General features: G+C 53.8%; 1 protein-coding gene and 1 long non-coding RNA gene across 8 annotated transcripts in view; one reads left to right on the top strand and one right to left on the bottom strand.

Annotated features, from left to right (window-relative positions):
- Positions 1-26,902, bottom strand: part of RPS6KA1 (ribosomal protein S6 kinase A1) — a 53,613-nt gene that overhangs the window by 5,240 nt on the left and 21,471 nt on the right. For 2 of the 7 annotated variants that reach the window (XM_007078149.3, XM_042995664.1), the window contains exons 3-17: positions 19,219-19,335; positions 18,872-18,953; positions 17,066-17,146; positions 16,794-16,873; positions 14,897-15,003; positions 14,119-14,156; positions 13,684-13,826; positions 13,205-13,275; positions 12,801-12,889; positions 11,723-11,787; positions 11,371-11,473; positions 9,784-9,914; positions 8,650-8,775; positions 8,336-8,425; positions 7,785-7,943 (exon numbers count right to left, since the gene is read on the bottom strand). In XM_007078149.3, coding sequence (XP_007078211.1) covers positions 7,785-7,943; positions 8,336-8,425; positions 8,650-8,775; positions 9,784-9,914; positions 11,371-11,473; positions 11,723-11,787; positions 12,801-12,889; positions 13,205-13,275; positions 13,684-13,826; positions 14,119-14,156; positions 14,897-15,003; positions 16,794-16,873; positions 17,066-17,146; positions 18,872-18,953; positions 19,219-19,335 — 1,482 coding nt within the window. Of the gene's footprint in view, positions 1-7,784; positions 7,944-8,335; positions 8,426-8,649; positions 8,776-9,783; positions 9,915-11,370; positions 11,474-11,722; positions 11,788-12,800; positions 12,890-13,204; positions 13,276-13,683; positions 13,827-14,118; positions 14,157-14,896; positions 15,004-16,793; positions 16,874-17,065; positions 17,147-18,871; positions 18,954-19,218; positions 19,353-20,197; positions 20,509-21,505; positions 21,589-22,048; positions 22,572-26,902 lie in introns of those variants that run through there. The other 5 variants (XM_042995666.1, XM_007078150.3, XM_007078147.3 and 2 more) reach the window with 5 other exon arrangements.
- LOC122241056 lies at positions 22,685-26,040 on the top strand. The gene is made up of 2 exons (XR_006220997.1): positions 22,685-23,147; positions 25,014-26,040. It is a non-coding gene; the product is annotated as an uncharacterized LOC122241056 (long non-coding RNA).

The following is a 26,902-nucleotide window of genomic DNA, read 5'->3' as shown; positions in this document are numbered from 1 at the left end:
GTCCCCTTCCTGGTGTGGGAGGCTCAGCTATCCCTTTCAGCCTCATCGTCCACGACATCTCCTCAAGTGTTCTGAGCTCAGGCCAGCAGAGGATCCTTCAACCACAAATAACTGCATCTATCTATGGAACGCCTGCTCACCTCCAGCACCCAGCACGGAGCGAGTGTTAAGTGAACTTTGTGCAATGAATAAACAAATCACACCTCTGAAACACACAGAGATCTCGCAGGTTACATTAGTTGACTCTCACGGATTAGTTGGCTTTATGAGACGATGCTTCCATAGTCCCACTTGAGTCCCAAGCCCTCCAGCAGGTGCCTGTGGGGCGGGTAGGTTGGAGGGTAGACATGGCCCAGGATAGTCCACTTCCCCAGAGGGAACAGCGCTAGATGAGGAGGAGAGCGCTGTGCTGGTAGGGTGGTCCCAGCTACGTGCTGCAAAGTATATCCAAACCCATGGGAAGCCCCTTTCTGGGCAGTGCCTGTCCAGCTCCTAGGGCTCTCCTTCCTAATACAAGTCTGTGACCCCAAAGACAGGGCCCGGCCTCAAGGATGTAGACTCTCTTCCCTGTGGAGGGCCCAGCCAAGCTTCCCAGAGGTCAGGGAGGCTCAGCTTGGCTGAGGACACGGACTATCCTGTACAAGTGATCTTCCTGGTTCACAAAGCACTTTCCTGACCATGATCTCACGGGGGCTGTTACGTAGGTTACACCTACGTAAGTGGGCAGGGCAGGGACTGCTGGCTTCTCTTTTACAGAGAAGGAAACCGGGGCTATGAGAAGAAACTTGACTTGCTCATGTACGTAAGAAGCAGAGGTGAGACTTGAGCCCGGTTCTGACCTTCATTCCACAGCCTTTTCAGTTCAGTGTGACACAGATGACACTTTCGGGAAACAGGGATAGGGAAGTTTTCAATCTTTATCCCGCTCTAACACAACACAGAGAAACAACAAACTCCTTCAGGTGACCGTGGCTCACTATGGCAGGTAGCCCCACCGGTGACTCTGACACCGGTCCCCTAGGCGTTTGTGCAGCGGAAGGGGTAGCGGATGCTCGCATCTCTCTGCACTGAAGAGCACAACAGGCTGGGCAAGCAATGAGCGAAGCCAGGCTGAGACGGAGCCATGCCAACCCGTCTAAAGGGGCACCTGCTACTTACTCCAGCTGACAGTCACCCACGTAGCAACCCGGGCCCAGGTTTCAAAAGCAGCCAAACTACCCAACTCAACCAAACCCCAAACAAAAAACCACCCGACATCTTGCAGGCCAAACAAAACATGTATTCAGGTCAGATGCAGCCCCCGAGTAACAGGCTGTGGCCTGTGGCAGAGTTGTGATTTCAGTCGGGCCGGAGTGTGAATCCTGGCTCTACCGGCAGTAGCTGCGTGACTTGGGGCATGTCACTTAACCTCTCGAGCCTTCGGTTTTCTCACCTGGGGTTCAGAAATGGGGTTGGTGACAGTGCTGAGGCAGGAAGGAGCACATGAGTTACGTACCAGGGATATTTAGCACAGGGCCTGGGAGATGACAGCTGCTGTCATAGTAACTCCAGCACTCGCTGGGCTGAACCCACCAGCATGCCGGACATTAAGATGCAGTGAGTGCTTGTTGAGAAGCACTTACAGGGGCGCCTGGGTGGCTCAGTCGACCGAGCATCTGACTTCGGCTCAGGTCACGATCTCCCAGTTCGCGGGTTCGAGCCCCACGCTGGGCTCTGTTTCGACAGCTGAGAGCCCGGAGCCTGCTTCGGATTCTGTGTCTCCTTCTCTCTCTGCCTCTCCCCCCACTCGCAGTCTCACTCCCAAAAATAATATGTAAATGGGGCGCCTGGGTGGCTCAGTCGGTTAAGCGTCCGACTTCAGCTCAGGTCACGATCTCGCGGTCCGTGAGTTCGAGCCCCGCGTCGGACTCTGGGCTGATGGCTCGGAGCATGGAGCCTGCTTCCCATTCTGTGTCTCCCTCTCTCTCTGTCCCTCCCCCCATTCATATTCTGTCTCTCTCTGTCTCAAAAATAAACTTTAAAAAAAAAATTAAAAAAAAAAATAATATGTAAACATTTTTTAAAAATTTAAAAAAAAAAAAAAAAAAAAAAAGAAGCCCTTACAGATCAGAGGACGTCAATAACAGGATAGGGAAGCCAGGTTAGCTGTGAGACTTTTACTTACTTCCGGAGCCTCAGTTCCCTCACTTGCAGAGTGCGCACAGCAACAATAGCCACTTCCGACTGTTGGAACAGCTAAGTGAGTTGACCTATAAAGGGCTTGGACGTGTCTGGCCTGTGGGAAGTGCTGTGTGGTGCTGGCTACCAGAGCAGCAGCCCCCTTTTGTTTTCATCACCATCACTGGAGGATGTGCATTTCGGTGCCTCTGACCAACCACAAAAAAAAAAAAAAATGCTTTTCTGTGTAAATCATCTGGTTAAACACAGAAGCCAAAGTGTGACTCCCTACTGAGTTCTCAAACAGGGTGACAACACGAGGGAAGCTAGGCTTAAAAGCGCTCCGTGTGTGAAACAAAGAACGCTGGCCAAATAAGATGAAAAAGGCAGACAACCCGATTTTTAAAAATAAACATAAGACTCGAACAGGCATGTCACGGAAGAAGCTGCCCAAATGGCAAGAACCACGCAAAGAGGTGCTCCACTTCGCTGGCCCTCAGGGAAAGGCAATTTAAAACCACCGTGGGGCGCCTGGGTGGCTCAGTCGGTTAAGCGTCCGACTTCGGTGCAGGTCATGATCTCACGGCTCATGGGTTCAAGCCCCGCGTCGGGCTCTGTGCTGACAGCTCAGAGCCTGGAGCCTGCTTCGGATTCTGTGTCTTCCTCTCCCTCTCCCACTCCCTGTCCACTCTCTGTCTCTCTCTCCTTCAAAAATAAACAAACATTAAAAAAATTTTAAAAATAAAACCATTATGAGAAAAAACGCCACATCTATCAGAATGGCTAGATTAAAACGACACAAAAGCCCATGCTCTGGAGGGGTGTAAGCTGGCAGAACAGCTTTGGAGAACTGTTTGGCATCACCCGCTAAAGATGAACACACACACACACACACACACACACACACACAGAGCAACCTGGTGGGTCCACTGCCAGGGGTGCACACAGTGTTAAAACCCACATGTGCGGTCACATGCCACAGCAGCATTATTTGTCAGAGTCAAAACTGGTAACAACCCAACATCCATTAGCAGTAGAATAGACAATTAAAGTATTGCTTGTTCATACAGCAGAAATGACACAGCAATGAGGATGCACAAACTATAGCCACACAACGCCGTGGATGAACCCCGGAGAGCCTGTGGCATGGCAGAGGCCATGTATAACAGAGTATATTGATATACGATTCAGAGACAGGCAAAACCAATCTAAGCTATTAGCAGTTAGCTTAGAATGGTTATGCTTGGGAGGGGGCAGGGAGTAGAAGGGATTCTTGGTCTGGGTGCTGATCACCTGGCTATATCCACTTTCTTAAAATTTACTGACTTGTACGTTATGATTTGTGTTTATATAATACTTCACTAAAAAGGCAACATTAAAACAAACAGGAGGTCCCAGTGGACCCTGCTCCTGGTCACCCCCTTCCCATCCCTCTATGAGATTCCCAGCTTCTAGACCACAGATACTGCAATTCGTAATTAGCCCAAAGAATCTCCCTCCAAATACCTCAGTGAGAGTTTCCCATTTCCTCATCATCTCCCCTGGTATTTGGAAAGGGTCAGAAACTTTATTTAAAAAAAAAAAAATTTTTTTTTTAACATTTATTCATTTTTGAGAGCTGGAGAGAGACAGAGCGTGAGAGGGGGAGGGGCAGAGAGAGAGAGGGAGACACAAAATCCAAAGCAGGCCCCAGGCTCTGAGCTGTTGGCACAGGGCCCGACGCAGGGCTGGAACCCACAAACCATGAGATCAGACCTGAGCTGAAGTCGGATGCTTAACCAACTGAGCCACCGAGGCGCTGAGGCGCCCTTAAAAGGGTCAGAAACTTTAGAGACCCATGGACTCATGGCTTTGGGGAAGAGACAACTTTCTCCCATCACAGTACCACCAAGTGGTTGTCTGTATTTGGAAGTTCTTTGTCCCTAGTAGAGGGGGCAGTTCTTACTCTAGAAAGTCCTTCCTCGCTCTGAGCCTTAGGTGACCCACTGGAAACTCATTGCTTTGGCTCTGTCTTCTAAACCTTCTTGGAGGGTAACTTTAACAAGCACTCACTTGAGAACAAAGCAGGAAAAGGAAACATTTACTATCTGGCCTGACATATTTAAATATTAGTCTATTTGCACTGGCCATTTCAAAAACCAAAACCACTTCAAACAGACCATTAAAAACGGTACATGTGGTAATCAAATTGAGGCTCTGGTTCTTTTTTACAAAAGAATCCTCCCTAATAAATCCTCCCTAATGTCTGATTAGACAGAATCAGACATTGCCATTTTTGCAAACCCTAATGAAACGATTGATTCAGGCAAAGATCCTGAAAGGATGAAGTCATTACCCATCCCTAGACTCTTACCGCCTGAGAGGACTAATGACCAAGGGGGGCACAGGGACACTGTGCCTGGGGATGTGATGTCATATGAAGTACACTGCACCTCCCATGAAGTGGTTTTTTGTTGTTTTTAAAAAATGTCTATTTAATTTTGAGCACGGTGGGGGGGGGGGTTGGGGAGGGGCAGACTGAGAGGAAGAGAGAGAACCCCATACAGGCTCCGTGCTCTCAGTGCAGAGCCTGCCACAGGGCTTGATCTCATGAATCCTGAGATCATGACCTGAGCCGAAATCAAGAGTCAGGTGCTTAACCGACTGAATCGGGTGCCCCCGCCCCATGAAGTCTTTTCTAACTCCCCGCTCCCAAAAATAAGTTGAAGCAGAATATAATTAAGACTTTAGAAATACAGGCACCAGAGAAACAACTAAAATGATGCCCCAAGAAAGCAGACACATTCCGAATGTGGGGCATTCCAGTGGCACAGAAAAGGGAAGCTGGGGTGCCTCGGTGGCTCAGTCGATTAAGTGTTCTGCTCTTGGTTTTGGCTCAGGTCAGGATCTCACTGTTTGTGAGTTCGAATCCCACATTGGGCTCTATGCTGACAGCATGGAACCTGCTTGGGATTCTCTCTCCTCTCTCTCTCTCTGCCCCTTCCCTGTTCTCTCTCTCAAAATACATAAATAGAACAAAAAAAGAAAAAAGAAAAGGGAGGTTTTACTATGGAGGTTATGTAGATGTACACATGTAACAAAAAAACTCATCAGACTATACACTTAAGATCTACTGTATGCAAATTTTATATCAGTATTTTTTTTTTTTTTTGAGAGGGCGAGAGTGTGCATATGAGCGAGCTGGAGGAAAGGGGGCAGAGAGAGGGTGAGAATCTTTTTTTTTTAAAGTTTATTTACTTATTTTGAGAGAGAGAGGGCGAGCATGAGTGGGGGAGGGGCAGAGAGAGAGGGAGAGAGAAAGACTCCCAAGCAAGTTCTGCACTCTTAGTGCAGAGCTGGGCACAGGGCTCGAATTCACGAACCATGAGACCATGACCTGAGCTCAAATCAAGATCATCTAGATGCTCAGCCAACTGAGCCACATGCCCCTGAGAGGGGGAGAGGATCTTAACAAGTTCCACGCTCAGTGCAGACCCGATGTGGGGCTCGATCCAACAACTCTGGGATCACGATCTGAGCCGAGATCAAGAGTTCGAAGCTCAGCTGACTGAGCCACCCAGGCGCCCCTTATCTCAGTTTTTGAAAAGAGACTTGAGGGACTTAACAAGTGACTGAAAGGAGTAAATCCTGCAGAGACTGGTTTTCCAATACACTGATGGCAAAAAGATTTTTTGAAAGGACAACAGGGAAATGTGTCTGTTGATTGGGTACTATGTGAACACAAGTAATTGTTAATTCTGTTAGTTGTTACAAAAGAATGTCTTTTATAGAGTTACAGATACACAGCTAAGATTATGTGAGGTCTGAGATATGCTGTAAGATGCTTTAGGGGTTGTGAGATGGGGACGTGAAGCCTGCCTGGGATTCTCTCTCCCTCGGCCCCTCCCCGGCTGGAGCTCATTCTTGCTCTCACTCTTTCCCTCTCTCTATAAAACCCTTTAATTAGAGGCATTTATGGGTCAAGGGTCATAATGTCTGCAACGCTTCTCAGTTGCACCCATAAAAAATATATATTTATATGTAGACAAGGGTATAGAGATAGAGGCAAAGACCGAGAGAGAGAAAGCAAATGTGGCAAACTGCTAAGATTTGGTGAATTCGGAAGGGGAAATCATTTTCATTGTAATATTCTTTTAACTTTTCTATAGATTTGAATGTCTTCCTCAGTAAAAAGTTGGGAGAGATACTTCAGCAACAACAACAACAACAACAAAAAAAAAAAAGAAAGAAAGAGAGGGAGAGAGGGGACAGAAGAAAGAAGGAGAGAAGGAAGGAAGGAAACGGGGGAAGAAAAGGAAAAGAGAAGGAAAGAAAGAGAAGGAAGAAGGGAGATAAAAATCTCAACAGTTCTTTAATCTGGGAGATGGGTGTCTGAAGGTTCATTATACTTTTCTCATAGCTTTGCATATGTTTAGCATTTTTGATAAAAAGTTAATTAAAAAAAAAGGCACACCGGGGGCACCTGGGTGGCTCAGTTGGGTAAGCTTCCGACTTTGGCTCAGGTCATGATCTCACGGTTCGTAGGCTCAAACCCCTCGTCGGGCTCTGTGCTGACCGCTCAGAGCCTGGAGCCGGCTTCGGATTCTGTGTCTCCCTCTCTCTCCCTCTCTGCCCCTCCCCTGCTCATGCTCTCTCTCTCTCTCTCTCTCTCAAAAATAAATAAACATTAAAAAAAAAAAAAAAGGCACAGCAATGATCTGGCCCTATTTCCCTTGAAGTTTGTGCACCATTTCCCACGGGGCTGCCCCGGCCCACAGTGCCCTCCCGGAGCGGCGCCTTGCTTCAACCCAATCCACCCTGCGAGGTAGCAGCTCCCTCGATCCCGAGTGTGCAGACGAGGAAACAGCTCAGAGGTGAGAGCCCTTCCCAACCATATACACAGAACTTGGACACAGCCAGTCGGATTCCAGAGCCTGGATTCTTAACCCCCACAACCGTCTGACTGGAAGCACCCCAAAACATCATCTCGTCCAGAAAGAAACTCATGCTAACTCTGTTTCCAGCTTCTATACACCATCAGGAAATTTTCCATCTCCATCCCAGGCAATGATAAAGGCCACATCCTCTCATTTGGACAAATACCTCTTCTGTAGCACCTGCTGTGTCTTCAGCAACATTTACTCCTGCATTCACTCCCTCTGTCCCGGCAGCTGAACCCACAACCAGATTCACCTCCCTGCTGACCCTGCTGCTTCCCAGCTCAAAAACCCACTCCCTGTCTGCAGCTCCCCAACCACATCCCTCAGTGTGACCTTGGGCAAGTGACCTTACATCTCTGAGCCTTGGTCTTCTTGCCTGTAAAGGGGGGGGGGGCCCATAACAGCACCTACCTCGTAGGGTTGTTGTGAAAATCAATTGAGGTAACGTAAGGAAACAAGTTGGCACGGTGCAGGGCATACAGTAAGCATGGTGTAGACACTCCGTGTCACAATCCGGCCTCATCTCTCGCCGTTTCCCTTCCTCGTATCCGTCTGCTCACCCACCCACCATCCCTAGTCTCCCTAGGGATGGTCTGGCTGCTTGAAGACCGCTACTGCCTGGGCCAGCCCACGGTTCGTGCACTCTACTGCTGGTATGACCCCTGGCGGCCCGCCATCCCCACCGGGCGCCCCCTACCCCAGACTTACCCCCTGGGAGTGCAGGTACTCCACGGTCTTGCTGATGGTGTGTAGGACAAAGCTGGCCTCCCGCTCTGAGAAGAATTTCTGCCGCAGGATCTTGTCCAGAAGCTCCCCGCCCCGCATCAGCTCTGTCACCAGGTACACATGTTTGCCATCATCATACACCTGCCAGAGACCTCACCGTCAGGTCCCTCCCCTCCGTGCCAGGCCGGGGCCCCTCAGTTACCGGTTCACTGGGCCAGGAAAGAATAACATGAGCCTTGGACGTGGGTTCTGCTCTGTGCTTCTGTGGTCCTGGCGGGGCCTTCACCTATCTGGGCCTCTGTTCCACCCCTAGACGGGAGGAGATTGGCACTGGTCCCCCGAGGGTTGGGGAAGCTGTCAGAGGATGCCTGAGTCTGAAGTGGACGGCCTTGGGGCATCGCCAGACCCGAGGCACAGAGATCCTTCGCTCCCAGGAGCAGAGGAAAATCAGAAATCAAAGGAATGACAGTCCTGAGACAGATCCCGGAGTCAAGTTCCCAGCCCCCATCTCAGTCTCAAGGACCCCCACTCACATCTTTCAGAGTGATGATGTTGGGGTGCTGCCCATACCGCAGAAGAATCTCAATCTCTTCTGAGGGATCCCGCTTGCTCTTGTCAATGACCTGAGGAAAGGGGGTACATGGGAGATATCAGGGGGACAGTCTCCAGAGTCCCTCCCTGCCACGGAGCCCACACTGCAGGGCTTGGGGGTCTTAGCCACATGCCTTCCACCCACCCACAGAGCCTAGGGCACCAACCCATCCCCCAACTCCCACCGAAGGACTGAGGCTACAGTGGCCTCCCCCTGGCCCAGCAGCCTAGGCCGAGACGTGGTCGAGAGGCCCACCTTGACAGCATACTCCATATTGGTGGCCTTATGGACACAGCGCTTGCACACGGAGTAGGACCCCACACCGATCGTCTCCTTTACCACGTAGCCATCGCTAAAAACCAGGTTCTTCCCATGGAGTTGCTGCAGAAGACCAACAGGTGGGGCTGGCCCTCTGCTCTAGAATGCAGGGCTCGTCCCCCAGTACCCAAGGCCTTGGCTTCTGGGCCTCAATTTTCTACTCTATACGGGCACACTCACTGGCTCCCGCACTGTGGTCAACAGAAATGCAACACACGCATCGAGGGGTCTGTGGCTCTGAGAAAGCTGGGTAGGCCTGAGAGACACGGGAGCCCTGAGCTGGGTCCCAGCTCTGCCACATCCTGTGAACTTAGACGAGTTGCCTCCCCCCTTCTGGGGCGTCACAGCCCACGTCATGACGTGTCTTAAAGTTCTGAGACATTAACAACAGCAAATGCTTCTGTGGTGCTTATGTGCGGCAGGCACTGCTCTCAGCACTTTACGGCAGGTGACCACACGCCATATGACAGCCCTGGTTTATGCCTGTTGTCCTTGTATCCGGTCTGGTTTAATATTTGTCCCAGACAAAGATGTCCCAGTTGTAGAATAAATTACACAGTCACCTTAATTTTACACATGCAACAACCTATGGAGAAAAGTTCTATCATCACCCCCATTTACAGATGAAGAAACTGAGGCACTGGGAAGGTAAGTGTCTCGCCCAAAGTCCCTTACCTTGGACAATGGGCTCCAGAGTCTACCCTCATGCCTCTGAATTCTAAATCTCCCACGGAAAGTGTACTAATGGGGGACAAGTGTGAGGACACACGAGCCCTCTGCCACCCGTCCCCATCAGGGATCTGACAGCCACCCCACAGCACCACCACCCTGGGCACCGCCTTGCATTTATTTATCCAGGCTCCACAACGTCCCTGGCTCTGTGCTAGGAAATCTGTTACATCCATGTTGCCATCCCTGTTTTACAAACGGAAAAAGTGGGGCCCAAGGAGGTTTGGAGGTCCAATGGGCTACACGGTGGCAATCAGAGGTTGAACTCTAGAGCCTGTGTTCTCTGCCTTTGTGGCTTCTGGGTAGAAAAGACAACGGAGTAGCAGTCTTCTGCCCCCTCACCTGTACCACGGAGTGCAGGGGTGCCTGCGTGGGCCGAGGCTTGCCATCATCCTCCATCAGGCCAGTGGCCACGAAGCTGAAGCCACGGAACAGCTGATGGGCGCCAGCGCTGGGAGGGATGCCTGGGGAGTCTGCAGGGGTGGGAGGGGGATGTGACCCTGAGAAGGTGCCCTTGACCCCGAGGCAGCCCAGAAAAGGGAGACCAGGGCTGTGGAGAGGGCTTGGGCAGGCCTCTCGTGCCAGACCTCAATTAGGCCATCTGTTCGTGTGCGTTTAGACCAGCCCAGGCCTGACACACAAGAAACATAAAAGACACCCCACGATGGGCATTCGGCCCAGGCCAAGACACTTCATCCCTTTCTGGAAGCCTCCCCCTTGCTTCACTGCCTCGGGTCTGCCCCTTCAGGTCCATCTTCTGCCCAGGCAGCGGGAAGGATGGTCCCAGCTGCAAATCTACCCCCTGCCAGAACCCTTCAAGTGCTCCTCTCTGCCCCAGAAGAAAGCCCAAAAGCCCAACTTCTCAGCCTGGTGACTGAGGTCCTTATGATCTTAGCCTCCTCTCTTCCCACTCTACAGCTCAGCCACGCCAGACTTCCCAGATCCTTAAAGGAGACCCTGAGCCACCACACATGCCGTTCCCTCTGACCAGATACTCTACTGTTTGTCTGTCCTTCACAGTTCAGCTGGCACACCCTCCTCTGAGAAGCCTTGCCTGAGCCTGCTCCTCCAACTCCTCACCCCTATGATGCTGCACTTGCCACACCGCCCAGTAGAGTTTTCACACCTCTCCCCCGACCACAGTCTAGGCCATAGGAGGCGGGGCAATCCCCTCATGGCTGATCAGGGGCACACAGTAGGAAGCTGGTATGTACTGATCCGGTAAGCGAATAAAGATGAGACCAACTGCTTGCGAAGTGCTAAGCTCCCTGTCATCAGAGCTGTGCAACCCGCAGTGAGAAGAGCAGCCCCTCTGCTAAAACCCATCCATCCGGGAAGCCTTCCAGAACTAACACTAACCCCCGATATCTGACCAGGATATTGGGATTTACCAAACTCCCTCCCAGAAGCCCCATCCTTGGCTTCTTGCAATAACCCCAGGGACCGAGTGAGTCTGTGACCGAGCCCATGTTCTAGATGAACACACTGAGGTCCAGTGATCAGAGCAGCCAAAGGCGTTTCCCACACTTGCCCCTGACCTGTGGGCGCTGTCACCTCTGCTCTGACAGACTGTCTCCACCTCATGTTTTTGCTGGGTCAGATTCTTTAGCCCTGACGTGAGTGTGAGCCCGATGTGTTTGGTCTTCCCAGTGGGCTGGAAGATGCCTGGGGCAGGGGGCCTGACTTTTCTATTGTGGCCTTAACCACCCACTCCCCCCACCCCCTCACTCACGTACAAAGAGGCCCATAGAGCCCTGGAGTGGGAGAGTCAGGCAGAATGAGATGGGGACAAAGAGTCAGAGACCCACCCTTCAGTCTGCCCACACACCTGGGCCTGCCAGAGTCCCTGACCACCCTACATCCCAAGGGGCCCCTGACTCCCTGCTTCCCTCCTGTGCCAGCCCAAGACAAGCCAGACAACCGACATACCCTTGGGTGTGCGGGACGTGAATTCAGTGTCAAAGTAGAAGGTGTCATCAGGTTGTGCCACGGCTGGCTTGAAGGGTGGCTTGATCTCGCGACGGTACAGCTTCTGCAAGGTGAGGTGGCCACTCCGGTCACCATGGCCCATCCTCAACAACCCACCAGGAGCCTCAGGCAGGAGAAGGTAACTAGCCCTGCCTATGCAGGCTGTACAGACGGGGGCATAATTGCTTGCCCGGGGGAGGCCAGCCCTTGCTTCCAAGGCCATGCTGTCACCCTCTGCTCCACATCGGAGGAAGCCCCCTCCCACCACCGGTGAAGCCCTGACTGAGGCTGTGGGGTGGACAGACACACTCACATTCCAGTCAATGGTAGAGTAGAAGATATGCCGCTTGATTTCCTCTGCCCCATCAGGGCCGGAGCCTGAAAGAGCCCAGATGAGGGGTCTGCCCCTGGATGGTCCAACTCCCAGACACCCACCCTGTCTGCTGAGTGACCTCACCGTGGTCTGGGACCAGCGGCTGCAGCTGTCTACTGGGAGCAGGGAGGGACGATAGGCTCTCCCCGCCCCAAAGCCACCCAGCCGTCACCCCAGAGGCCTATTGCCCACTCAGCGTTTTCCACTTTCTGGAGACCGTTATGATCAAGCTCCAAATGTACTCATGGAAGAAGAAAGGCCCAGAGAGGTCAGGCAACTTGTCCAAGGCCACAGAGAACAGAAATCAGACTTATTCTGACATCTGCAGGGGACTCCCATCTCCCTCTCAACCCAGGCCTCATCTCCATTGCTTTTATCCATCCCATTGCCCTTCTCAGCCACCAGGCAGACTCTCACTCCATTCGACCCCAGGGACCTGAACTGGGACCTTACAAAGCTGGTCATGGTCCAGATGAACCCAGGATCCAAGGGGCCAAGACATACTGAAAAGCTACTACATGCCAGGCATGTTCATGCAACTTCATTCAGTCAAGAGGGATCTGGATCATCATCTCCCGTGGAGACGAGGACCCAGAGCTCCGGGAGGTGAAGTCAACTGCCTTGGGTCACTTAGCTCATAAATGGCACTCACTCAACAAATATTTATGGAGGAACCACTGTGTGCAGGGCGGTGAGGACCTGCCATGGGGACAGGATTGGGACCTGAGCCTTCTGACTCCTGAGCTCATGCCTTCTCTTGTGCCAGCAGCCTTGGCGGACCTGTGTGGGGGCCTCTGTCCTTGTCCCCAGGGGGAGTAGGGATGACTCAGTTCCTGCCTTCCCCCTATACACAGGTCACCCCCCCCGCCCCAAACACCACACATGGAGCCAGAAAGCAGGGTGGCCGGCGGCATTGTCTGCCCACACAAAGGACAACGGCCCCTTTCAGCCCCAGATGTGACACTGTGGCCTAGGCTGCAGCTGTACCCCGCTCCCCTCCCAAGCTGGAGCTGCTTACCGAGACGGTTGGCAGGATTCCGCTTGAACAGGGCCCGCAGGAGGCTCTGGGCTTCCGTGCTCAGAAACTGGGGCATGCCTAGCTTCGCCCTAAAACAGCCCCCAGGTCTCATCAGGGCTGAGCCCGCCCCAGAGGCCCATCTCCCCTCCCCGCTCTGTCCAGGTCTAATTTCCAGCTCAATCCAGACAAACCATCCACTAACTCACCTCCCAAAGACTTCAGGGATTCCCCACCCACAGGCCCTGATGGATGAAAAGGGGGCCCCAGAAAGCATAATGCTTAGCTCAGAGGAGGGTCTCATTGATGGGGAAATCTGAGGCAGGTACAGGATATTATTCTGGCCCCCAAACTGGGGCCAGACATCAGGGGAGACCCTGAGGTGTCAGGACAGGGCTGGTGCTTACTTTAGAATCAGTGTCATGGTCTCTTTCCGGTCCTTCCCCTGGAAGGGCAGGGAGCCCGTCAGCATCTCAAACTGTAAAAGACAAGGGTCTGTTAGGCTCTGGTCTCCATCTCCCATGTCCCCCACCTCCTCCCACCCAAACCACTCAGCTTCACTCCCAGGATTCCTGCTGGCCTGTGGCAGGACCACCTGGATCGAGAATTGTGACTGTCTCTGGTTCCTTTGTCAATCAGAACACCGAAAGCAGCACTAGGGGCCTGAGGCTGAGGAGAGGCCCAGTCCTGGGGCGGGGGCAGCCCAGGTGGGGCCAAGCCTGGAATCTTCCTAAGGAAGGAAACTGCAGCTGGGTGGACGTTGAGGCAGCTTGGCTGGGAGAAGACAGGAGGAAGTCTTAGAGACTATCAACCCCCTCACTGTTCAGATGAGAAAACTGAGGCCTGAGGCATGGGCTGAATGCTTTTCCCCTGTCTGGCCACTCACCATCAGCACCCCATAGGACCACCAGTCTGCACTGTGGGTGTGGCCCTGGCGGTTGACGACCTCAGGGGCCATGTACTCCACCGTCCCGCAGAAGGAATAGGCTTTCTTCTCATGGTCAATGGCCTCCTTGCTCAGGCCAAAGTCTGTGGCAAGGAGGGCATGAGGACACATCTTTAGGAACCCCCCCCCCTTGCCTTCCTCCCTGCCAACCCTGCACACCCAAAGCCCCCTGCCCATAGGCCTGAGGGCACCACTCCCATGGGGCTGGGGTTCACACCCAGGCCATCCCAAGTCTAGGGTCTGGGCTTTTGACCACTTCCGAGTACCTGGCACAGCCTCTCGGGAAGAATGGATCCCCTAGCGCTCAGCCCAGGCCCATCAAGAGCCCATCCTGACCTCCCCTGGGAATTGAGGGGGCAGGTGCCTTCTACTCACCGGTGAGTTTGATGTGGCCCTCCTCATCCAGAAGGATGCTGTAATGGAGAGATGGGAGTTGGGGCCCCTCAGCTGTGGCCCCTTGGGTTCTGGTGACACCAAGGGGGCCGTGGGGGTTGGGCCCAGCCCAGAGAAGGCGATCCACCCAGATCCATCCGGTGAATGGCAGGTGGAGCAGGGTGGTGGTGGTGCCATGCAGATGTGTGGCCTGTGTTCTTTGCTAATCCTCGGAACAACTGGATGAGGTAGGTACTATTATGGCCCTATTTTAACAACGAGGAAACTAAAGCTCAGGGAAGTCAAGCAACACCCCACGGTCACAGAGCTAAAAGGTGATGGAGACAAGATTTGAATTCAGGTCTGCCTAACTCTAAAGTCAGATCTCATTTCAGCCCAGCACCTGCCCCTGGCTGTCAAGTTACCATTTGAGGATGTTTAGATATTCAGGAAAATTCTAGAGAGGACCGTATCAAACAAAGAATGACCTTTAGTGGTGGCATCTCAGACATCGCACTGGATTAGCAAAAAAAAAAAGAAAAAAATGTAGGCAACGTACCTGCAAGGAGGTGTCCAGCCCTTTTAACGGACACTGGTAATTAGGCAGACCCCTAAGAGGGCCCTGCTGCCACCACCACCCGTCCCACCCACCTATCCACGGGGCGGCCACACACAGGGAGACTTTGTTGGGGAGAGTTACACCCACCCCTGTCAGGAGAGACCCCAAGGCCTGCCTCTGCCCTGGCTAGGGAGGCTGGGGCAGAGCTGGGGCTTCACTCACTTTTCAGGTTTGAGGTCTCTGTAAATGATGCCCAGGCTGTGCAGGTGGTCCAGGCCCAAAGCTAGCTCAGCCAGGTAAAACTTCACATCCTCCTCTGTGAACATAACCTACGACAGGCGGGAGGGGACGCCAGCTGCGACTGCCTCTTCCTCAGGAGCTCAGGTACTGCAGTCAGCAGCTTCCTGGTCTCGGCGGCCCACCTCGGGGAGGACCCTTAGACACCCCAGGGCCACACACCATGCTCTGTATAAAGGGGTACGAGGGGCACCTGGGTGGCTCAGTCGGTTAAGTGCCCGACTTCAGTTCAGGTCATGGTCTCGCGGTTCGTGGGTTCAAGCCCCGCATCAGGCTCTGTGCTGACAGCTCAGAGCCCGGAGCCTGCTTCAGATTCTGGGTCTCCCTCTCTCTCTCTGCCCCTCCCCCACTCGCACTCTGTCTCTCTTTAAAAATAAACGTTAAAACAATGAAAAAATAAGTAAAAATTAAAACAATATGTAAAGGGGTTTGAGGTATGACATGATTAACATATGAGTCACTCATTGTGGCGTTGTTTGGAAATAGCAAAAGGGTTGGGCAGAAGACTGGGATAAACCATCTCTCCCATGTGTAATGGAGTGCTATGCAGCCATAAACTAGAACAAGGAAACTTCCATGTTCTGATATGGATCCATCTCCATGATCTGCTATCTTGAATAAGGCAAGATATAGAACAGATACATAGATTAGTACTTTTTATGTAAGGAAATGGGGGTTGGAATTCAGAACATGTATCAGAATGGGTTGTATTACCAAAGAAACATGGGGCGCTTAAACAAGAAATCAGTAAAAGTGTTTACCTATGGCGGGTAGAGGGACTGGGGTGGGAGGAAGATTTCTCAATGACATTTTTCTTTTCTTTTTTTTTTTTTAATTTTTTTTTTAACATTTTATTTATTTTTGAGACAGAGAGAGAGCATGAACAGAGGAGGGTCAGAGAAAGAGGGAGACACAGAATCCGAAACAGGCTCCAGGCTCTGAGCTGTCAGCACAGAGCCCGACGCGGGGCTCGAACTCACGGACGGCGAGATCATGACCTGAGCTGAAGTCGGACGCTCAACCGACTGAGCCACCCAGGCGCCCCGACATTTTTCTTTTCAATCATGTGAGTGTATTGCCTATTCAAACATTAAAATAACATTTAAAAAATTTTTAGGGGTGCCTGGGTTGCTCAGTGGGTTGAACGTCTGACTTTGGCTCAGGTCATGATCTCACAGTTTGTGAGTGCGAGCCCCACGTCAGGCTCTCTGTGCTGACAGCTCAGAGCCTGGAGCCTGCTTCACAGTCTGTGTCTCCATCTCTCTCTGTCCCTTCCCGCTTGCACTCTGTCTCTCTCTCCCAAAAATAAATAAACATTAAAAAAAATTTTTTTAAATTTTTTTCTTTTAAAGTTTGTTTCTCTTCTGAAGTTTGACTTGTATTAATGGTCCCATTTTTATATCTGGCTCGAATTCTTTTATGTCAGTTAAAATCCTTTTGATTAACACATGGGACATAATATTAAAATATTTAGCTTTCTGGGTGGATTTAAGCTTCTGCCCATCTTCACAGCCCTGCCCAGGGCAGCCTTAGAAGAATGGAGGCAGAGAGACGAAAGATCCCTTAGCTCCTGGGAATCAAGGAGACCCAGGGCCTGATCCTCCTCACCCATCTTGGGAGGAACGAAGGCTTTGCCAAGCTGTACGCTTTGTCCCAGCGTGACACTGGGTATCAGTTCCTGGGCCAGGGACTGCTAGGCAGGCCTGGGTGGTCCCAGGTCCAAGCCACACCAGACAGGTTGTTCACAGGGCTCTGGGATGGGATGCCTCGTTGTCCCTCCAGCTCCATCTCGGGGCCCCGGGGCAGTGGGGTGTTAGCTCACCTCTTTAGAGAGCCGTGTGAAGAGGTCCCCGCCTCGCAGGAAGTCCAGAATAAGATAGAGCTTTCCCTCAGTCTGGAAGGCTGGGGAGAGGGGAAAAGGCGATGGTGGAGCCAGCTGGGTCCTGGGCCCTGCCCCTTTACTCTAAGCTCCCTTGGCCTGCTGGGGGTGGGGGCAACATACGGGGAAGGCAGTGGCCCACAGGCAAAGGCAAAGGCTGGCAGGCAGGGTGCGAACTCAAGTAGGCTGCGAACTCAAGTGGACTGCGGTCTCACCATAGTGGAGCTTCACCACAAACGGGTGGTTTACATCAGCTAGGATGTCTCTCTCCATCTTGGTCCGAACACGGTCACGCACTGGCCAGAAGAGAAAGACAGTCACTAGGAGTCTAGCCCCTCCCCCTAAAGAGTCAGCCCCAAGCCCTGTCTAAGAAGGGCTCTTCTTTTCCACGAGTTCCTCACATTACATGGCAGTACTCAGGGCTGGGCCCTTAGCCCCCTGCCCATCCCTCTCGCCCTCTCTCTCCCCCCAGCCCCCATCAAGGGCCATCCAATCCAGCCAATCTCAGCAACCTGTTTTGTCCTGTGTGCCCTTAGCCTCTGCCCCTGAGGCTCCCCCTGGGATGCCTTTACCAGACCCTTCCTCACCTGGCACAAAAATCCCTAGTTCCAGTCTGGGGGGATGGAGAGAACAGTCACTTGGGAGCTAGTTAGGCAGAGTCATTGGGCCTAAGATTCAGACTCGTGTGTCTGAGCAGACACCCCCACATACTCTTTTTTTTTTTTTTTTTTTTTTTAACGAATGAAAGTCCCTAGGCATTCTGATCACCAGCAGGTTCTTCTTTGACTCAGCTTAGGCCTCATCTCCTCCAGGAAGTCTTCCTTAAACTGCCAAGCTAAATTAGGGCCCTCTCTCCTGCAGGGCTTGTGCTTTGCTCCTTCAGAGCACTTTTTGCCTTCGATTTTAATTTTTTCGTTTCCCTTACCAGGTGTGGCATGGACCATGCTGGAGTTAACTATTCCTGCTGCTGTTGGCCAAATATACCTTACATTTTTTACACTTTTGCTCGGGCCAACAGCTCCTCCTTCCCGGGGAACCCTCCCTCTACTATTTTCATTCTGGAGAACTCCTAACTGATCCTTCTCAAGGCATAGCTCAAATGGCTACTCCTTCTGTGAGGCTGCAACCCACTCTCCCCTGGGCTTCTCACTCACAGCACCAAGTGCACCACGCTGCAGGGTCAACACAGCCACTCCCGCCCCAGCCTGGGGACCTTCACAGCAGCGACCAAGTCCTTCATCCTTTTCCCTCATGGCTCCCATCACCCCTGCTGGGGAATGACTTCTACCCCTACCAGCCTGGCCTTAGGGCACCAAAACCACAGTACCCCACAGACAGCACTTTATGGGCTACATGACCCCTAAAGTCCCCAAGGCCAACACTTCTGATCCTCCCTCCCTCCCTTCAGCCAGGGCCTACTCCACCTGGTCAGGGTCACTGCCAGCCCAGAGTCCACTACCAACCACAGCAATACACTTTGTGAGCCGTGGAATTCTAGACCTGGCCTTGGGCTCCCTTCTGAACCTCCCTGCTGTCCATCTCTGTGGCCCTGCCTCAACTCACTCTCTCCTGCCTGCCCTAGCTGCTTGCCTGGACTCCCTGCCTCTTCCCCAACACCTTTCTCCACCCTGAGAGGTCTCCCTCATGAAGCAACTCTGCCCAGGTAACCTGAGTATCAGGGGTGTGAAGGCCCCTGCCACAAACATACTGCACTCACCCCCTGCCTCCTTCTAGACATTCACCTTCAGCTATGGTAATTGGTGGCTGGCTTGGGGGTGGGGGAGGGGAAGGATGCGGTTATTCCCCAGAAGTCTTTTCTTCGAAAGGGACCCCGTCTTTGCAATGGGGTGGGATAGGGAGTAAGGGGTGGCTGAGGACAGGCCTGTTTCTCTACCTTCAGACCAGGTACTTCTGGAGATAGAACTGCCTTCTCTGTCAGACCCAACACCTTGAGAGCTGGGCTGTCTCCCACAATCTGGGGCCCAGTCTGGGCTCTGCATGGGGAGGGGACCTCCACTCACCTTTCAGCGTTGCCTTCTTTAGTACCTTCATGGCATACAGGTGCCCACTGTCAGGTCGGGTGATCTTCCGCACCAGGAAGACCTGAGAAAGCAGTGGGGAAAAAGCAGAGGAGAAGCTGGGGAGGGGGGCCCAGCCCATCAGCTTCCATCCTCCAGGGCACAGGCTGACCTCTGACGTTCCCGAGTCCCAGGTTGACCTTTTGCCCTCCCTGGGTGCCAAGGTGACCTCCTGTCCCCCCCTCAGACCCAGCAACCCTTGCCCTCAGATCCTGAGCCCCAGGGTGACCCCTCATCCCCACCTCTGACATGATCAGTGTTGCCCTCCCAGTTGTGGGCTCAGAACTCACTTTGCCAAAGGATCCCTGGCCCAGAACCTTGAGCAGCTCAAAATGGGATGGGTCGGCCTTCTCAGAGCCAGCCTTGACGTGGTGCGTGATGGAGATCTCCTTGAGGATGCCCTCATCCTGATAGAGGGATAGAGCTGGTGGGCATGGTGGGTTTCATCCGGGCCGGCCGGGGGAATGGTCCCCATCCAAGCCCGCTCCCACTAGACCTCAGCAGACAGGGCCCTGCCAGCAGCACCAGACAGCTATGCTGAAGGGGCCAGCCTCCTGGCTCATCAATACCAAAAGGGCCTCAAGGGCCGGGGAGGATCAAACTACCAAGGTGCTGAGTCAGGTGAGGCACTGCTCCTCTTGCTCCAGCTGTGCTGGCCTGGAGAGGCCCAAAGGGATGCCCAGGCACAGCCAGGTGGAGCCAACCCCAGGCTCTGGCTGAGGCCCAAAGCTCTGCGCAGGCCCTCCCTGTGGGGCTCCCCTCCCCTGCTGCAAAGGTTTTGGTTCTGCCACAATAGGAAGTAGAGTTTGTGCTCAGACTGGGGAGGTAGAGCTGGGCTTTTGTTCCTGGTCAGAATGGATGACAGGACCCTTCTGGCCAGAGGGACAGGGCTGAGATGCACAGGGACCCAAAAGTCACCAGAGGCTCCCCCGGCCAACCCAAGTGCCAGTCTGGGGTAGAAAGGAGCAGAGGCCTAGAGACTCCACGATCCACCCATAGAAACTTCCGTCATAGAAGTCTACTAAAAACCCCTTGCCCGGTCTTAGCTGTTCTAGGACCCTTCTGCCCTCCCTCCAATCTGCTGGTATTGCTCTAGAGCCCCGAAGTGCCTCCTCACTTCCCTAGGAAGCAAACCTGGGCAGGGTCCAGTCATCCAGCAGGGCCAGGCCTGGGCTTGGAGTCCACAGCCAACTGAGGCCAAACTGGCTGCCCAGGCACCTGCTCCAAGGGCCATAGCCAGGCCAAGACCAGACATCTGGGCACACTCACCGAGTCCTGCCTGGGGCCAGAGCCAGGGCCAGGGGCAGGCAGAGAGGTTTGGCTGATCCTGGGCCGCTGCTTCCTGGGCAGCCAGGGGAGCAGGGCCCAGAGCCGCAAGCGGGGCGGCTTGGGATCCTGCTCCATTCGCCCGGCAGGGCCGAGGCACCATGGCAGGAGCAGGCAGCGTCAGGGGCTGCCTCGGAGGTGGCCAGGCCCAAGGCGGATGTGCAGGGTGAGGGCGGGGGCTGGGCCCTGCTCAGGGCCGCCAATCACTCAGGGCCTGTGGTTTCCCAGCTCCAGGCCTACAATCTCACCACGTTACCTTCCTCTCTTTTCCCCCCTCCCCACTGCCTGAGGGCTGCCCTCAGGCCCTTCCCCCCAACCCTCCTTGTGGGTCCCAAAGGAAAAGCCCCAGGCCAACCCAGCTGCTGAGGGGTAGACAGGTACCCAACAGGCAAAGACAGACACCCAACATGTAGAGGCAGATAAAGAGGGTCACCGAACAGGCAGAGGCAGGCATCAATAGGTAAAGACAGATGAAGATGGGCATCTAACAGGCAGAGACGCATGCCCACAAATCAGGGATGGATAGGGATACATGTCCAGCAAGGGGAGGTAGGAAGAATACATATCCAACAAGTACCCGATAAGCAGAGGCAGGAGGGAACTCATATTTAACAAGCAGAGGTGCATGGGGACACATATCCAACAGGCAGGGACAGAAGGGGATACAAACTCAACAGGCAGAGACAGATGGGGACCCAACAGGCAGAGGCAGATGGGGGCTTGCATCCAACAGGTGGAGACAGATGGGACACGTACTCAACAGGCAGAGACAGAAGGGGACACAACCCAACAGGCACCCGACATGTGAGATGTACCCAACAGGTGAAGATAGGCACTCATCAAATGGAGACAGAAACAGGAACAGAAGCAGGTGGGTGGCAGAAAGAGACAGTGAGGCCCAAGTAGACTGACAGATACCCAAGCCATACACACAGGCAGGAAAGACATGCAGACAGTCAGACCCTGGACTCAATGGCAGAGCTCTGGGTTCTTGCTGGTCTGCCAGGGGGTGGGAAAAGAGGTGCAGAGACATCACCTGCAAACACCCAGCGCTGGGGGGGACAGTCCAGCATTTGTGGCAGACACACCTCTGAGGTCTCTTCCTATGCCAGGGCCCTGGACTAAGATAGTGGACTGAGAGGAACATCTCCTGAATGCAATCTGATGGCTTTGACTCTGATCCAAATTTCCCAAAAGCTGTTATCCCCATTTCAGAAACAGGAAACCGAGGCCCAGAGGACAGTGACTCACCCAGGCTGAAAGGGAACCAGTGGCAGAGCAGGCTTAAACTCAAATCCTTCCTCCAGTTACTGCCTGGCCTGGGGTCAGCGGGCCTCAAGTGGCCAGGAAAGGGTGGGCAGGTAAGTCAGTCAGAGCCATGCCCTGCCCATCCAAGCCCACCCCCTCCCTCAGTACTGGGGTGGGTCCAGGGACTTCCCATTCTAGGTCTAGACCCTGACAGACACAGCCCCATCTTCAGGGGACCTTGAACAGTCACAAAAGTTGCAGCTCTAAGAAGCTGCATGCTAATCAGGCCCCTGAGTATCACCCTGTGTGGGACAGGCAGAAAGCCTGGCTCAGAGAGGGGCTGAGGTGAGCCAAAGCCACACAGCAACCCTTGCCCACCCCGCCCTGAGGTTTGAGCCTCCACTTGCCTGTCTGCCTCCGAGAACACTCCCTCGGGACAGAAGCAGTCACCCGGAAACCCCAGGGGACAAAGCCACTCCCAAACCCATTCTTTGCCCAGGGTCATGGTGACAGACGCTGCTGGAGGCAGGCCAACCCTCTGCTCACCTTTCTGGGACAGGGGAGTGAGTCTCTCTCAACCCTGGGGAAATCTGCCGGGGTCTGCATGGTGGGGCTCAAGCCGGTGGCCAGAGGGCCCTGTTACTCGTCTACTTCTGCTTTTTCAGCCTTCCCGGCCCAGAAGGCAGGGTCCCTGACCCCCTCCTTCTCACTTCCCCCTCTGCAGGGAGGAGGGACAGAAGATGGGTCAGGCTCCCCTGCTGAGGAGGGGACAATGTAGACCCCAAGCCCATGACTCCGGGGGGGCCCAGGGATAAATCCTTCCTCGATTCCTCTGATCCTAAGGAGGGGAGACTAGAACACAGATAAAAGTCACAAAGCAATGAGGCAGTGACACATTGGGCATCCCAGCACCTGCAAACATCCCTTTGAGAGAATGTGCAGTAGAAGTCAGCAAGGCCACAGACTCTGAATGCCCCAGCTCAGAGTGCAGGAGCTTCTTCCCCCCATAGTGACCTTCCTATGGCTGGGCCCACCCAAAATGGCAGCCCACAGCACAGGCAGCACCGCCCCCAGCCCTGCCTTGCAGAAGCCCGCCAGTCCAGGGCCCTGGGATGGGCGGGGGACGGGGGGGGAGGGGGGGGCGGCAAAAGGGCCTAGCAAGGACCTCACAGAAGTCTGAGAGAAGGAGCAGGTAGCAGTAGGGCAGGGGTTGACCAGGCCCAGCCCCCTTCCACGTGGCCTGGCCGCACCAGTCCCACCAGTACACCCACAGGAACTGGCACGCCCACAAATATAAACAGGCTGATGATCGGAAACCATTTCCACAGACATGTGGAAACACACGCTCCCACGTACACACGGACTTCCCCTTCCAGTCCTCAAAGGGGCTCCAACGACAGCCTGATGACGGCCTGCCGCGGGTTGTGAAAGACGTCTCCTTAGACAGCTCGCTGTACCCAGCTTCTGCAGGCAGGGGTCTGGAGGATGGGACGGCCCTGGGAGCCCCAAAGTGCTCTGGGCCAGAGCCAGTTGGGCCCCCCACCAACCCTCAAATCCCTCAGAAGCAAAGGAAGACTCTGTGGCCAGCAGGGTACAGGAAGGGGCAACAGGAAGGAAACAGTCTCAGAGCTGCCTTCCCTGAAGGGTATGTGCTGGGGCTGTGAGGCCTCTGGTGGCAGGAGTGGGGGAGGACAGGCACCAGACCACATCCCTTGGTCCCTGCCCCATTCCCCCCTATAGATACTTCCTCTTATCTACTTCCTCCCACAGGGCAGCTGGGAGAGAAGCCCAGAGCCCCCTGGCCTGATCCCTGGTCCCTAGGGTCCCCACCCCAGGCCTCCCTCCACCAGCTGGAGCCCAGCTGCCAATCCTGGCTGTAACGGACACCCACAGCCCCTTCCCCGGCTGGCAGTATAGGCAGGGCCTCCCAGGCCCACCCCCTCTGGGAGGACAGATAGTTCTGGCTATGTCTCCTAGCAGGCCTCTGGGGAGGTGAGGAGGGGGCCACAGTTCCCAGGTGGCCTTGCTGCACTGGGCCAGGCCTGGCATGAGTGACAAGAACTGTGCTCCTTACAAACTGAGCAAATACTGCACCAGAGTCATCCTTTCCTTCAGCCTCTACCGGTATGGGTTCTGCCAGGCCCTGTGCCTTAGCTCCGAGGCAGATACTGTCACCCCATTCCAGAGATGCGAAAACTGGACTCAGAAAGTGACTTGCCCAAGGCCACATAGCTAGAAAGGGGGACTGAAGCCTACACTCAAGCGTTTCATTATCACCCTCCCTGCGAGCCTATTTCCCCTTTGGGCATCACTCACAGATACTGGGCTCCTGCTCGGTCCCCAAGCCAGGAAGCCAATCAGAGGAGGGGCACAGACTCAAGCCTTGTTCTCAGGCAGCTCTTGAAAATATATAACAAAACACAACTCTCAGGCTGCAGTGGAGGTGCTGTAGGTGCCCAGAGGCAGTAACTATCTGCCTAGGGTGAGGTCCCAAAGTACCTTCCACAGAGAGGGCGGTCCAGCTAAACCCTGAGAATGAATAGGAGTTGGCCAGGCAGAAAAGAGGAAAAAAAGACACTCCATGTAGAGAGGGACCAGCATGAAGAGGCTGAGGCCAGGAGTACAGGGTAGGAAGTTAAGAACTGTCCACTCATTAGCTGAGTGCTACCAGGCAAATTCACTTCCCTGTCTGAGCCTCAGTCTCCCCCTCTGTAAAGCAGAGGTTAAAACTAAATGTTCAACCCTCGGAAGGCTGTTGCAAATAAAGCGGGCCACAGAGACAAAGGGATGTTGTAAACAGGACTTCTCCCTTGATAAGATGGGCAGTCTTCCTGCTGCAGAGTTCCCTTGGGCAGTCCGAAGGGACACAGCCCAGCCACGTGGTTCCAGGACCTGGGAGGGTGGGCTAGCTTACCCTGGCCAGTCCAAGGGAAGTTCCCCCCCAACACCTGAGGCTTCCAAGGCTCCCCGAAGTCCACAGTCACATCCTGCTTGTGCTCCGGCCAGGGTAGCATGAGGGATCCGGGATGGATCAGGGTTTCATAAACAGGAAGAGAGGAGGGGAGGGGGGAAATGCTCAGCTCTCAAAATAGACCTGCAGGCGCTTCAAAGGGGTCCAGCTCCGGAGATAGCCGGGGAAGGGGGCCTGGGATGCCTGGTCCACAGTCATGGAGGGAGGGAGGGTGAGCGGAGCCCCAGTGTGCCTGAGGGCACCAGGTGCGCAAGGGCGCGGAAGGGATCTGGGAGCTCTTGCCCTAGGCTGCTGTCTATACTATGGCTGCGAAAACCCCAATCCCCCTTTCTGCCTAAAATAAATAAAATAAACACGCATTACACCAAACTTGGGGGGCCTGGCTGGCTCAGTTGGTGCAGTGGGCAACTCTTGATCTCGGGGTTGTGAGAGCCCCACACTGGGTGTAGAGATTACTTAAAAATAAAATCTTTAAGGAAAAAAACAATCACACCAAACTTTGTGGGATTAATTTATGCCATGTCACATTCCCTCCTCCAGGTGGCCCTGAGGGGTGGACCCTATTCTTCTCTTACAGGAAAAGCACCTGACCCTCAGAAGGGCAAATCACTTGCCCAAGTTCTGCGGCAAACAAGAAAGAGGGGCAGGATTCTGACTTCAGAACACCTGACTCCCAAGTGCCTCTTCTTGTCTCCTCTCTGCCTGGAAGGCCCAATTCTCTCTGGAGCTGCCGAATCCTGCTTTTCGAGGCCCAGCCAAGTGCCAGTTCTGCAGAGAAGGTGGCCTGGTGCCCTACAGCCCACCACAACTCTCCTTCCTCTGCCACACACAGCAGTGACCATCCATGTGGTCCATGCTCAGCCCTGAGCGCAGATGCCCCTGGCTGGGCTCCCCAGGACGTGCTCATCTTACCATGTCACCGGGAGAAATATGGGTACCTGGAAAGTGCCCAAAATGGGGCCTGGCACAGAATGGAGATTCTCTGTGCCTACAGTCATGTTCTTCCCCATCACAGTGCCCACCATACAGCTTTCCTGTCTCCACCCTCTCCCTAAGTCTGCAAGCTCCCTGGGGCTGGGGGTATTGACCTCATTTCAGGGTCCCCTAGTGCTGCTGCAAGGTGCACCAAAAGTCTGATGAAGCAAAGGATAAACTGGCCTGCTGCCCCTTCATTCCACTGCACAAAGCGATGAGGTCCTGACCACGGGCTGAGCGCCCCCTGGTGTGTGGAGCCCAGAAGTGGGCAATGGGGATACTGTGAGGTTCTAGGGGCAACAGAAAAGATAGATGAAGCAGATGCCTGGAAATGGTGGAACCTGGGATCACAGGGATCCGATATGCCCCCTCTTCAGCACGCAGCGTTCTCTGGGCTGGGAGAAGTGTGAGCTCTGTGGTCAAGCAAGATCTGACTCCATTGCTCACCAGCTATGTGACCTTGGGCCTCAATTTTCTCATCTGTAAAATGGGGACGGTAACAATTTCTGTATCGGGGTGTTGTAAAAACTAAACGCAAAGCTCCTGGTATGGGTTAAGCTCTTTCTATCCCTTAAAGTGGCATTCAAAGCTCTCCTTGCCTATCCATCTCCAGCCTTGTCTCTCTTCCCATCCCAGGGTCTTCTGCCAGAGAGCAAGGGTCATAGGCTTGGGATCAAATGTAGGTTACCTGGCGGGGTAAGCTCTCACTCTTTCCCAACAAGTCCCTCTAGCTCCTGAGGTGAGAAGCTGTACTTACCCCCTGCTCCCCCAAAGCTGCAAGCTCTTCTGCAACCCCCAGAACTTAAGCCTCAAGATCTGAACATCCTGGTTCTTCTTTGAACCCCTTCGTTTTGTTACTAAGCAACTAGCAAGCGCTACTTTGTGGGAGGAGATTCTCCAGACGTGGGGCTAAGGCAAACCAAGGGATCCAGTCCCCTACCACTTGGTCTGGCCTCTGGTGGCCAAGGTGGCCACAGTAACCATCAGAGGAGGGGGAAGGAGCCTACTGATCTTACCTTGCCCTATCCTGGGAAGCTCAGCTCCCTTATCTTAGGAGGATGAGATAAGACAAACATCAGGACCAGCCCTGAGTCTATTTCAAAGGTCAAGTTTATGGCAGGTGTAGTGCCCAGGCCAACCCAGATGTAGAGGGTGTGGCCACTGGAGGGAACTGAAGCTGAGTGCTCACACTGCTGGTGCTGAAGTCAGTGTGCCAGGCAGTTACTACCTCATCTGTCCTTCCCATCACTCTTGTGAGGTAGATACCATTATCCCCAATTTACAGATTGGAAATTTACAGAGGAAATGGAGACTCAGAAGGGAGAAGACCTCTGGCCAAATGGTGAGGGTGGAACCAGGACTTGAACGGTCTGCTCTACTGCCAGAACCCATCCTCTGTCCTGCCCAAGCAACTTCCAAAGCACCCCTACCCCAGCCAGTAGTTCTGGAACCTC

The sequence above is a fragment of the Panthera tigris genome, chromosome C1, assembly GCF_018350195.1.
Source record: "Panthera tigris isolate Pti1 chromosome C1, P.tigris_Pti1_mat1.1, whole genome shotgun sequence".
NCBI classification, from domain to species: Eukaryota; Metazoa; Chordata; class Mammalia; order Carnivora; family Felidae; genus Panthera; species Panthera tigris.
The sequence above is the reverse complement of the archived record's forward strand: the minus strand, read 5'-3'. Positions and strand labels throughout refer to the sequence as shown.